Source organism: Cannabis sativa, chromosome 7 (genome assembly GCF_029168945.1).
Source record: "Cannabis sativa cultivar Pink pepper isolate KNU-18-1 chromosome 7, ASM2916894v1, whole genome shotgun sequence".
In the NCBI taxonomy this organism is placed as follows: domain Eukaryota; kingdom Viridiplantae; phylum Streptophyta; class Magnoliopsida; order Rosales; family Cannabaceae; genus Cannabis; species Cannabis sativa.
Window position 1 is genome coordinate 59,242,647 of NC_083607.1, and position 13,356 is coordinate 59,256,002.

General features: G+C 34.0%; 2 protein-coding genes across 2 annotated transcripts; both read left to right on the forward strand.

Moving 5' to 3' along the window:
- Positions 1-7,118: 7,118 nt before the first annotated feature.
- On the forward strand, positions 7,119-9,362 carry LOC115697480 (F-box/kelch-repeat protein At1g30090). Its single transcript, XM_030624503.2, has 2 exons — positions 7,119-7,277; positions 7,724-9,362. Exon 2 carries the CDS (start codon positions 7,958-7,960, stop codon positions 9,170-9,172), a length of 1,215 nt encoding a protein of 404 aa, XP_030480363.1. The 5' UTR covers positions 7,119-7,277; positions 7,724-7,957; the 3' UTR covers positions 9,173-9,362.
- A 1,770-nt stretch (positions 9,363-11,132) lies between these two features.
- On the forward strand, positions 11,133-11,764 carry LOC115696895 (uncharacterized). Its single transcript, XM_030623782.2, has one exon. The coding sequence runs from the start codon at positions 11,283-11,285 to the stop codon at positions 11,556-11,558; it is 276 nt and encodes a 91-aa protein (XP_030479642.1). The 5' UTR covers positions 11,133-11,282; the 3' UTR covers positions 11,559-11,764.
- The last annotated feature ends 1,592 nt before the right edge of the window (positions 11,765-13,356 follow it).

A 13,356-nucleotide genomic window follows, 5' to 3' on the forward strand; every position in this document is an offset into this window, starting at 1 on the left:
AAGTCGCTTTGACTCCCTCAGAAAGTCTTTGGGAGTTTGCATTGTTTAATTTTATCTGTTCATCATTCGTGTACAATAGTGTTGTGTGATTCTTCTCTAGCTCTAATTCTTCTATCATTGTTTTTGACAAATCATGTTTATGCTTTTGGAATATAATTAGTTAGGATCTCTGTCTGATCATACTTTGTGATGTTGTGTTAAAAGATTCATGTTACTCTTTATTTGTGTCTAGGATTAAATAATGTTCTTATACAGAGTTGAGCAATTTTTGTTTCATGCTTGTCAGGCCCCTTGCTGGAATAGAGCTACCCATACTGAAGTGTGAAAGCCATCTGATGAGTAAGCTGGAACATTGTAATTAGCAACTATGATGAGGATGCACTACCATAGAAAAGGGCTACCTTCAGTATGGTGTGAAAGCATCCAGTTGCGGGATCAATTTGAAAAAGGCGAAAATGAAAAATCATGCCAAGGACAATGATCCTATTTTCACTGCACACACTTATGTCTGACAAGTGTATTCAACTCTGTAAGTCTCCTCTATTAAAATTAAATTAATAATCCTGGTTCACAATTCTCAGTAACATGCATATCTTTTTCCTCAACATCAATTAAGTATGATCATCTCATGAGATTCTAATTAGTTATTTTCCTTGAAAGCATAACATGTAATCTACTTTGTCAATTGTCAATGATATTTGATTTCTATGCTTGATTCGAATCACATATACTCACTGTACACATTATTTTTTAGTTTCGGTTTTATTTTAAAATAAAAAAAAAAAAAAAAAAAAAAGGAGGCGTGTGACTTGCTTCATGGGTCAAGGAAAATCTTGTGCATAAATGGTAAGTATCAACATTCATTCTTTCTTTGATTTATTATGATATTTTTCCAAGTAAAGATTAATCTTTGTATGGTAATGTGTCTTTATTCTTGAAAGATTGCTTTATTTTTGGAAAAATTTGTTGGCATTTCTAGTTTCCTTTTATTTTTTAAAAAAAAAAAGGGAAAGGGGAAAGGAGTTGAGAAGTGGGCGGTTTCCTCTTTTGGTTCATGGGCTGGCGGTTTTCATTTGAATTTTCAAAATTGGTTTCCTTTTTCTTGTTTTGATTCCAAGGTTATATAAACCAAATTTTTGTCACTTATTTCACCACCTACCCGAACCTTCTTCTTGTCTCTTTGTCAGACACTATTCACCTTCTCTTTCAGTTTCAAAATGGTGAGAACCAAGAATCTAGGGCACTCTAAAAAATTAGAAGAAACCGTTCCAACTCCTTCTAGTGCTCCTCCTGCTGCCTCAGTCCCTTCCCCTGCTGTTGCAAAGCCTGGAGATTCATCGCTTCCCCAGCGTGAATCTCAAGCCGTGAAGCCAAAACGTCCACCCAAGCAAGTTGCTCGCAAATCTGTAAGGCCCTATCGCACCTGGACTTCGTCGTCTGAATCCTCGAAGGAATCTCCTCCTCCATTGGTCGTTCCTCCTCCCCGCCGCATCAATGGGCGGCACCACTCCAACGAGCCCTTCCACTCGAACTCGAGCCCGGCAAGCCTCGGGCGAGAAAGAACTTCAAGCCTCTCAATCTCGAGAGAAGTCCGCTCCTCCGGCCCAAGAAGAAACTCAAGACCAATCCTCCCTCGGCTTCCTCGAGTTCCAGTTCAGAAGAAGAGGATCCAATGGAAGTCTCTTCAGACAAATCAGTTTCTCTGCATACTGAGAAGGACAGTGAGGACACAGAACTCGAGCCAGAGCCTCCTCGTTCAAAACGCTTCGCAAAGCAAAGGCCTCTCGCCGTCGCCAAAGGCAAGCGACCCATGGAAGATCCTCCATCCGGTAATATCCCTTCCTCTATCTCCGGCTGTCCAACTTTTTACTATCGAGACAATGAGCGTATTTGGGAATCTTTATGCAACTCGTAAGTTTGAAAGTGAGAGGAATTATGATTTGCATGCCCATCGTGTGTATGGTATTGTAAAGTTCATTCAATTTCATCAATGGGAACACACTCTTACTGGTTTTATTGGATTCATTGCTAACATTATTAAAGAATTTTATGCTAATCTTACTGATGATTTCCTTGATGAGAACTCTAGACTGTATAGAAGAGTGTATGTTAGGGGTCATTGGTTCTCATTTTACGAAAAGGACATTGCTCGTGCCCCGCAATTGCACGAGAATGTTTCCAATCTTTGTGATGTCCATGGATCGTGACTTGATGCACTCTGAACTCACTGGTGCACGTTCAGAATTGAAACCAGGGGAGAGTCTTCGAATTACTCACCTCACTTTTGCTCATGCTTCCCTTATGCGGTTTGCACTAAGCAATTGGGTTCCAAATTCGAACAAGACCGTGGTGTCTCAAGAAGTGGCTACACTCCTATACCGCATCACATCTGGAACTTCCATTGATCTAGCCTCTCATATTCTCAACCAGATTGTCTCCTTTCGAAGAGGTAAAAAGCCAACCTTCAAACTTGTGTTTCCAAATTTAATCTATAAGGTTTTATCCTCTCAGAAGAATGTGGCCCAAGCACATGAAACACTTGAGCCTCCCATCACTGGCCCTACTTTCCAACCTTCTGAGTATTTTGATGGTGTGTTCCAAAAACGGCCAAAGGCTGGTGCTGCTTTGCCGCCGGGTGCAAGTTCGGGCTCGCCGCGAGCTCCTGGAAGTCAAGTCTGAACTTCAGAATGTGTACACTCGTCTTGAAGCAATGGCTGATGTCCAGCATGACATGTCCAGGCAACTGTCCACCTTGATTCAACTCTACAAAAATTAAAGTGTTTTCGTTTGTTTCTTTTTTCTTAAACTTTGGTCTATTTTTGTTCTTTGTTTACTTTGGCACTCCGATAAACAAAAAGGGGGAGAGATAGTTATTTTTTGATTTGTTGCCCAACTCTGGACCCTTTTTTCAGGGGGAGTTGTGGTTTGTTAGTACTTGTGAACTTAATGTTTCTTTTTATTTAAAGTTAGCATGTTTTTTGGTTTTGTTGTGATATTTGATTGTGTTACTCAGGGGGAGTAGTATTGTTTGCTCTTGCTAACTTTGCATTGCAGGTACTTTATGGTAAAAATTATTTTGTTCATCTAAAGTGCCAAAGGGGGAGATTGTAAAGTCCTTTTTTGGCAAGTTAGGTGACAAAATAATTTTTCCTTTTTATGGTAAGATTGCTATGCATTCATTTTCGAAATCTTACCTCTTTTATTCGGTTATAAGTTGCCATTTTCCTTGTTTGGAAAGTTGCACTTTCAGCTGAACTTTCCTTTGTTGAAAACTTCTCAAAAGAGAAGAAATTCCCTTTTGGAAAGTTGTCCTTTTAAGGGAAACTTTGATTATTGCCTTTTCCTTTTTAATTTCGATTGTATCTTGATACAATCAGAATGTATAATCTGTTTTTGGCAGGAATCTAGCTTTGAAAGAAGATCGGACCCGATTTTAGTAAGTTTCCCGTTTCTGGGCAGATCTGCTTCGTCAGCAACCGAATCTGTTGTAGCAGATCGTGTTTGTTTTTGGAAAGTTTTTGTACAGCTGCTAATTCGAACTTGTGGTTGCCTCTTTGGTTTCTATGATCTATAAATAGAGCCTAGAGAGCAACCATTCGGATTACCTCTTCCATTATTCATTTTCTACATTTATCTTTTGAGAGAAGAGAGTCTTTCTTTATTTTGTGAGAGCCTAGTTGTTCACCTAGGTTCTAGTTGTTCTATTTCTGTTCTTACTCTATCCTAGAGGTTGTGAAGAACTACTTGACTGAACAAGAGATTGGTCTTCGGGAGAAGACTTGATAAAGCCTTACTTCGGGAGGAAGTAAGCACTTGGTCTTCGGGAGAAGACTTGCTAAAGCCTTACTTCGGGAGGAAGTAAGCACTCACACTTCAAAGACGAAGGGAGTTCGGGCTTGAAGGTGTTTCAAGAAGTCAGATTCATAAAGTGGATTACAAAGGATTGCGGCAATACTTTAGAGGGAGTCTAAACTTGTTTAAGTCAATTGTCTTTGTAATTTTGATACTTTATTAATTGATTTCATTCTCTGGGCGTGGCCCCGTGGACTAGGAGTGTTCGGGAGAACACTGATACCACGTACAAATCTCTTGTGTCAAGTTATTTATTTTTCTGCAAATATTTTATATTCTGCCTGTTCGATTTCTTTGTGAAATTACTTTCTGCTGCTGCAAATGCTTACAGTTTTTATATTTTCGTATATACAACTGACATTTGCAAAAACTCGGTTTTTCACTTTATAGTATTATATTGTTATTAGTATAATTAAGTATTAAATCACATGTAATTTAAAATAATAACTTTTAAGAAATATCATTCACCAATCGTAGAGTATTACTTATAGAAAGTGTTAGGCACCACTGGTATCTAATAACAATATTCTTTCTAATATCTAAACATTTTTAATCTTAATTGTATATATAGTGTATATTGAAATTATATAAAATATTCTACAAAGTTTTAAAAAATTCGAAAAAAAAAATTACAATATAAAAAGTAGAAATGCTCGTGGGTTGGGGAGTCCTCGAGCATTCTAAAACTTCTTCCTGTTAGTAAAACAACATTGACCTCGTCTTATTTTTGATATGGAAAACAAGTTGTTTAGTGGTTTGGGTGATAAGTTTAAGTGTCTTTTGTCCTTAGATCATGTTTTTGAAGTCCCTAAAAAAGGGTTGGGGGAGGTCTTTTGTTATTTTGGGATGATGTTGTTAATGTTCATATTTTATCTTACTTCTTTAATCATGTGGATAGCTTTGTAACTTTTAGTGATAATATAAATTGCCATGTTTCCCTTTATTATGGTTCCCCTTATTATACTAGTAAAATGGATTCTTGGATTTTGCTTGATTGTTTGCATAATGTTTGCCCTTTTGCTGCCATGGATTACAGTGGGTGACTTTAATGATTACCTTTCCTTAAATGATAGAAGTAGTAGTAATAGCCCCCTTGAGGATTGTTTCATTTGGAGGCATCATTCCTCATGTTGTTTTACAGTTAACTCGGCTTACCACTTAGCAAATTCTTCTTTCTTCCCCTCCCTCTTCTTCTAATCCCAACTATATTAAATCTTGGTGGAAAGTTATGTGGTCTCTTAGAATACCCTCCAAAATTAAGCATTTCATTTGGAATATCTTCTTTCATATAGTTACAGTTGCTTTAAACCTCTTTTATAAAAAGGTTTGTGTTCTTTTTCGCCATAAAAGAGCCGAAATAGTCACTCATGCTCTCCTTAAGTGTTCTAGAGCCAAAGCAATTTGGAAATGCACTAAGTTTTATCATTTTTACAATAAGAATAAGTATCATGACATTAAAGACTTTTTGTAATTGTTTAATAACACAATAATATAGGTTTAATCTTGATCTTGTAGAAGATTGGTTCTCCTCTTATCTGCAGGATTATTGGGATGCCATCCCAAAGGGTGTTGGTGGTTGGGTTCAAGCTAATAAAGAAGTCTCATATAAAACTTTCATAACTGGTATTGTAACCTGTTTTGCCCAAACCAAGTGCTTTCAAGTTGAATGTGAATGCCTCTATAGAATCTAGATCAATATAGAAAGAGGATTGAGTTTGGAACAAGTGATAGTTAGTTGGTTACTACTCTTCCAGGCAGAGTGTGCTGCCATTAAAATGCCAATTGCCTTAGTTGAATTTGATTGCAAAGTTTTAATGGAGAAAATTAAACATAAGTGGAGAGAATCGAGAGATCGATCTTCTCTTTCCAATGTAATTAGTAAAATTAATTCCTCCTTGTCTTTATATCCTGAACTCTGAATGTATTATGCTCATAATCTAGCTAGGATAACAATAGGAACAGAAAGGAGCTAGTTTGGAATGGTATAATTCTAACTTATTGTACTTTGCAATTAGGGGTGTTTATAAAATAATCCATCTAATCTAATTCGCACTCCAATCCAATCCAATTCGCAAAGTGCGAATATCTGCACTTATATTCGCACTTATGCGGATTGGATTGGATTGAAAATTTCAAAATTCGCACTTATGCGGATCGGATGTTAATTGACATGTAAAAATAACCGGTCTGATCCAATCCACACATATTTATAAAAAAAAAATTAAAAAATTAAATATACTAATAATATTTTAATGTAAAGAAAATAGTAATTTAAAAGTTTAATACATATAATACAATTATATTTTAAAACTTAATAGATCGCATGTATATTCCATTCTTATACATAATTTTTTTCTAAATACAATGTGAAACAAAATTAAACATTTTTATATATATAATTTTTTTTCTTTTTTTGAATTTAGTATTTGTTATTTTATTTATTTTAATTTGTTGTTTAAAACATAAAATAATAATAATTTATTTTATTCTGTTGCTAGTTAGGTGAAAATTTTTTTTTATAAATATTAAATAATTTAATATTAAAAAGTAACTAATCCAAAAAAATTGATCAAATTCGTACTTTTGCGAATTGAATTTGAGTTATTATGTCGATTGGATTAGATCTAAAAAATGAAATCCACACTTAGTGGGGATCGGATGCACAATAAGCAAAATAGTGTGGATATGACTGGATAAACACCCCTATTTATAATGCAGTTACACTTCTAGAACAAATAGAAATTTTTTTTATTGTTACACTTCAAAATAGTTTTCTTTTTGTATTTTTAAAAAATTTTACATAAAAATCTCATAGCAATTAACGGAACAACCTTAATTACAACTAAATTTCAAATAGTAACACACGTAAAAATAACTAAAGAAACTACCAAAACAACCCAAATCGTTAATTTTTTTAAAAAAAAAATTAAAATAATATCAAAAATATATAAAAAAAAAACATATATAAGTTGACAAAAAAAAAACAAAACACATAAGATAATAAATAAAACATTTTTTAACATCATTGGCTGCGCTGTCAAAAGACAGCCGCTGATCTTCTTCGTCTTCTTTCTTCCTAAATCTTCCACGTAGATAACAGTTCACTTCCACAACAAAGCCCACACATTCTTTATAGCGCGTGAAACACACGGTCTCCATTGTACTCATGGAACTAAGCTAATTTTGACTACCTTGGCACACTCGCTTCTTTGTAGCGCGTGGTTTAACTATTCTTATTAATTTACATTAAATCAAAGGAACCATCTTCTTCTCCACAAAATAGAATAATCTTTATTCTGAAACGAGTAAAAATAAATAGCACACGGTATATATTATATTATATTATACTTATATGAAGAAAAATAGTAGAGAGAGTTCTCAATCCTCATCAAAGTCACCCTCTTTGCAATACTTCTTGCTCTCTTGTAAGTTATTATTATAAAAATATAATCACTTTCCTTTTTGATCGCTTTGTTCTTGGTTTCTGTTTTTCTTGGTGTGATTTATGGTTGTTCAAGCTCATTATGCCTTCTGGGTTTTGTATTTTATGGGTGTTCACAGCTGTTAAAGCCATGAAAGTTTCAATCTTTGTCTAATTTGTGAGCTGGGTTTTTCTGGGTTTTGAGTGTAATTATTGTTTTGTTCTGATTCTTGAGTGTATTGGGTATTTTCTTTGATTACACATATGAAATGATTTTCTTTGTGTGTGTGTCTGTGTGTGAGTTTCAGAATCTATAAAGTTGGTATCTTGATATGTGGGAGCTTTGTATGGAAAGAGAATAAGAGTGTTAATTTTTGTGATTTCTAAATTTGGGATTCCTTGATTATTGACATTTCTCCTTAATGCTTATGATTATTCTCTGTTGTGAAGATATTGCAGTGTGAGGAATTTGGTGCTTTACTTTGGATTTGGGATTCTTTTTTACTTTCACACTTAATCTTTGAAAACAAGATCAGAAATTTGAGAATTTGGAATTAGATTCGTTGCTCTGATTGGGGTTGGTGCCAATGGTTTTATTTTCTCCATAGTTAATAAAACCATTGGTAACATCACAAACTTAAGAACTCCTTCTTTAAGGCTTTTAGATAGATTTGTTGAGAGGTGATGCAGCGAGTTCGATTGTCCTCAGAACAAGCACCAGTGCACAAATTAGGGGAGTCTCAGATGACATTGTCCCCAAAGTTTAGGTTAGCTGTGATACCGCCTTCTTTCTTGAACCCTTCGTCGGAGTTAGAGTTGTCTTTGAGGGGAGAACCTTTAATTCCAGGTCTTCCTGATGATGTTGCACTAAATTGTCTACTTCGCCTTCCGGTTCAGAGTCACTCAGCTTGCAAAACCGTTTGTAAAAGATGGCATTTCCTTCTTGGGAGGAAAGAGCGATTTTTCACTCGAAGAAAAGAATTAGGCTTTAAAGATCCTTGGCTCTTTGTTTTTGCTTTCCACAAGTGTACTGGAAAGATTCAGTGGCAAGTTCTTGATCTCACTTATTTCTCTTGGCATACTATCCCTTCAATGCCTTGTAAAGACAAGGTGTGTCCACATGGATTCAGATGCATTTCGATTCCCCGAGAGGGGACTCTTTTTGTTTGTGGGGGTATGGTTTCTGATGTAGATTGTCCCCTTGATTTGGTTCTTAAGTACGAAATGCAGAAAAATCGCTGGACTGTAATGAATCGGATGATCACTGCTAGGTCTTTTTTCGCGAGTGGGGTGATTAATGGTAAGATTTATGTTGCTGGAGGAAACAGTGCAGATCTTTTCGAGTTGAATTCTGCTGAGGTTTTGGATCCCATGAAAGGAATTTGGCATTCGGTTGCTAACATGGGAGCAAATATGGCTTCTTATGATGCTGCAGTTCTCAACGGGAAGCTTCTTGTTACTGAAGGCTGGTTGTGGCCTTTCTATGTCTCTCCCCGAGGTCAAGTTTACGATCCAAGAACTGACCACTGGGAAAGTATGGCTGTTGGACTAAGGGAAGGATGGACAGGTTCAAGTGTGGTGGTTTATGGACACTTGTTTGTGGTCTCAGAGCTCGAAAGAATGAAACTTAAGGTTTATGATTTAGATACTGATTCTTGGGAACCTATTGAAGGACCTCCATTACCAGAACAAATATGTAAACCTTTCGCTGTGAACGCCTGCGATTGCAAGATCTATGTTGTTGGTCGAAACCTTCATGTTGCGGTTGGACACATCTCCAAACTTAACCAAAAGAGCAGCTCCGAGAAGTGGAATTTCGGTGTAGAATGGAATGTGGTTGATGCTCCTGATTGTTTCTCTGACTTGACACCCTCAAGTTCTCAGGTTCTGTTTGCTTAGTAGATATTTTATCTAAATTTACCTTTTCATATTGTGATATATATATAAATATAAATATACTTGATCTTAAATAAGCTGTAATTATACAAAATAGTTGATGTTGTAGAGTGCTAATGTTCTGTGTGAAAGTCCTTCTTGTGGTTATGTTATAATGTATTTCAATCTAAATTACTTGTGCTATTTTCTCAAATTCTTTATACACAAAAATTTATGTCAGTCATTAGATCAACTTAATCTAACAAAAATAGAATAGAAGAGGATCACTCCCACCAATGGAGGTATCTAACATGTATGATTGTGTTTATGTCCCAATAGTTTTCTGCTCATGTTTATGTCCCAAAAGTTTGGTTGTTGGAATTGTTCCTTACTAGACATCTTTCAATAACAATTTCTTGAATTGCTCATGTAATAAATTCACTTGGGTTACTTCTGTACTGTTTATTGAGAACGACAAAATCGGTAGCAGACTGCATATTTTGCTTTGGATCAAAATACTTATGACCATTTTATTCATTTGAATGCATGTTTTAGTCATTATTAATGTTATGTGGTTTCGGATAGTTATTTTCGCAATATAGTTGTACGGCGCATGGAGAAAACCCGAGAGGGATTAGGGTGGGTAGTGTTCTTTTGTGCTGGTTTGGGATTTAGCATATAGGAAGTGTAGTGTCTAAATAGTGGTGTTAACTAGATCATGTCATGTAGACGCGCTACAAAATGCCTATACGGTTTTTTATCTCCTCTCAGCTAAGTTCAGTCTTCCAACCATTCGAATAATCATAGATTACTTGTGTGCTTTTGTGCGTCTCGTGCATCCTTCTTAATGTAGAAAATGTCGAGATATTTTACATTAAACAGCATGTGCGGTCTTGATGCGCTTATTCTGAAAGCGATCACCCTTTAACAATGGTTGCTAGAGCCCTATACCATATTTTGCAAGCCAATTCTTCCTACTTAATCAGTTAATCATCTCATTATTGCTTTCTTATTGAGGCAAATGAAATTTATATGTCAGCCAATTTGGGCATCTTCCAACTTTGTTCTCTTTGTAATGTTACCATATCTTTGTTCTCTTAGTAGAGCTATTCTTATTTCAAGTAAGAGAAAATTATTAAATGTCCAAATAAGATTTCCCTTTCCTTTCTTAATACTACTCCAATACACTTGAGATTAAGAAAATTGTAATCTAATTAAAAGATTATAACCATGTAGAGTACACTAAAAATAATTCAAAAAATATCAATGTAATAACAATAACAATAAAGAATTCTTAATTATATATTATAATAAAATTATTTTTAAATAAATATAATATTTTTTTTTGAGATAAATAAATATAATATTTATACATGTATTAAGTTGGAATAAAATTATTAATTGTACATAAATAAATTAATAAACTATATGTATATATTTTATTAAGATAAAATTATTCTTATATAGAGATATATTTTTTTTAATATAGTACTTAGACAATGTATAACTAATTAGAGGTTATTTTTATTTATAACTTGCTCAAATTTAAATTTAATATTTTTATTCTTAAATAAATGTTCTACTATCATAAATTTAATATAAGGACTTTTTTATTTTTATACTTCAAAACAGGTTTTTTTTTTAATTTTTACAAAATTTTACATAGAAATTCTTATAGCAACTAACGGAGTAACTTAAATCGTAATCAAAATTCACGTAATAACATATATAGAAACTACTGAGAAACTACCGGAACAACCCAAACCGTAAATATAAAAAAAAATTAAAAAATTATATATGAAATAATTTCCCTTAAAAAATTGTATATATTAATATTTTTTATATAATTTTTATAATTCAATTAACAATATCATATTCTTTATTATTTTTCCCTTAAAAAAATCTTTTTTCAACAAAAATATCTCGTGTAAATAAATATTCGATAGTGTGGGCCATAAAAGGCCCAGTAAAGAGGGTTGAGGCCCAATAAGAAAGTAAGGTGTGTTATGTGGACCAATCCAATAGATTGGGGTGGGTGTTCGTACAAGTCTCCTCCTCTCTTCAACGAATTTCCAGTGACGAGGAAAGAAGACCAGACTGAACTGAGCTCCAACAAGAAGAAGAAGAAGAAGAAATGGGGGCAATAACGACAGCATTGATAGCAATAGCAGGAGTGGTTCTTGGATGGATCACCATAGAAATGGCCTGCAAACCTTGCCTCGATAAAGGTCGCCAAGCAATTGATCGCTCTCTCAATCCAGATTACGATCCCGACGATGAAGACGAAAACAACGCCGACCTTCGTGCTCCTCTTAATCCCAATCCCAATCCCGATCTTGAAAATGTTAGTACCGGAGACCAAAACGCTGCCGTTTCTTCCTCTACTTCTGATGCAATCAAGGCCGTCTGATCAGATCCACCCAATCTAAATAATTTATTATTATATATTATTATGAATTTATTATTTGTATTTATTTTCTTTACAAAACAAATGCCAGCTATATTGTCTAAAACTACTATTTTTATTTATTTTTTTTTTTTTTGAAGGAAAAAAGTTTAATATTTGAAGTGTAGTTTTTCTTTATTTGTAATAAAATTGTTTGAATGATTTGTGTATGTTTTGTCCAATGTGACTGAAATTGTATATATACTATATTTGTAATTAAATCTATAAAGAAAAAAAATTGTTTGAATGATCATATAATACATTTGTAAGGCACAATTCATTATAATTAAGCACATATTCTATTTATTTTCAAAAATAAATTAAAATAATTTAAAGAAATTACTTTATATACTATGTTTTTTTTTTAATTTACTATTGCTCTAATAATTTCTATATAAATTTTAATTATGATTTATTATAAAAATGTAAAAATAAAAACAAAAATCTGAATAATTTATTAAAAGTAGAATTCGCACTCAATTACACAAGTTACGGCTTTAGTATTAAAATTATTCAAATTTTTCGAAAACAAAAATACTTAATTTCTTCAAATATCGATATAAACAAAAGTGACACTCTTAGTATATATATTTACAGCATAAATATTTAAATTTAACTTTCAATTGCAAATAAATAGCTAAATTTAATTTATAGCGGTAATAATAACTAAGTTATATTTCTTGGAACATCAAAGAAAAGGTTTGGAAACTCCTTAATTCTTGGAATGAAAAAAAATTTTCAGTAGGAGGGAAAGAAGTGTTATTAAAAGCTGTTGTACAATCTATTCCTACATATGCAATGAGTTGTTTCAGGCTCACAAAGAAATTTTGCAATCAATTAGAGAGTATGATGGCTAATTTTTGGTGGGGTAGCAATCAAAATGGCACCAAAATTCATTGGAAAAGATGGAAATCCCTATGTAAATCGAAACATGAAGGTGGTATGGGGTTTCGTTCTTTTGTTCATTTTAATCAAGCGCTTCTTGCTAAGCAAGCATGGAGGATCTTTGATATGCCAGATTCTCTTTTGAGTAGACTTCTCAAGCATAGATATTTTTCCAATAGTACCTTTCTAGATGCTAATATTGGCCACTCACCATCATTGACTTGGCAAAGTATCTGTTGGGGCAAGGAGTTGTTGGTAAAAGGATTGAGGTATAAGGTTGGGAATGGAAATCATATAGACAGTAAGTTCGATCCATGGATTCCGGGTTTCAATGAATTTAAGCCAGTCAGTTATTTGGGATCCAACTCTTTACCAGTGTCTAGCTTTATCACAGAGGATCGAGTGTGGAATGTAAGTATGCTGAATAGATTTTTTCAACCAATTGACTTAGATCGTATTCTAACTATTCCACTAAGTTACTTTGCTGACATGGATCGGTTAATTTGGCACTACACCTCCAATGGATCTTACACGGTGCAATCGGGTTTTCACCTAGCAACTTCTTTGGAGAAACAACTTTGCTCGTCTGCTTCTAATAATCATAGTGACTGGTGGAAATTTTTCTGGAAACTAGTGTTGCCTCCTAAGATCAGAATTTTTGCTTGGAAAGTACTTCATAACATCCTTCCAACAGCTGCTGCATTATTCAAGAAAAAAGTTTTAACCTCTGCTGAATGTTCTCTTTGTGCCTCAAATTGGGAATCAATCGGACATGCTCTCTTCGGTTGTAAACATGCTAGAGTCATATGGAAAGCTTCTAAGTTTCAGCTTGATCTTTCTATGGCTCAAAACATGTTTAATGGTGATTATTTACTTT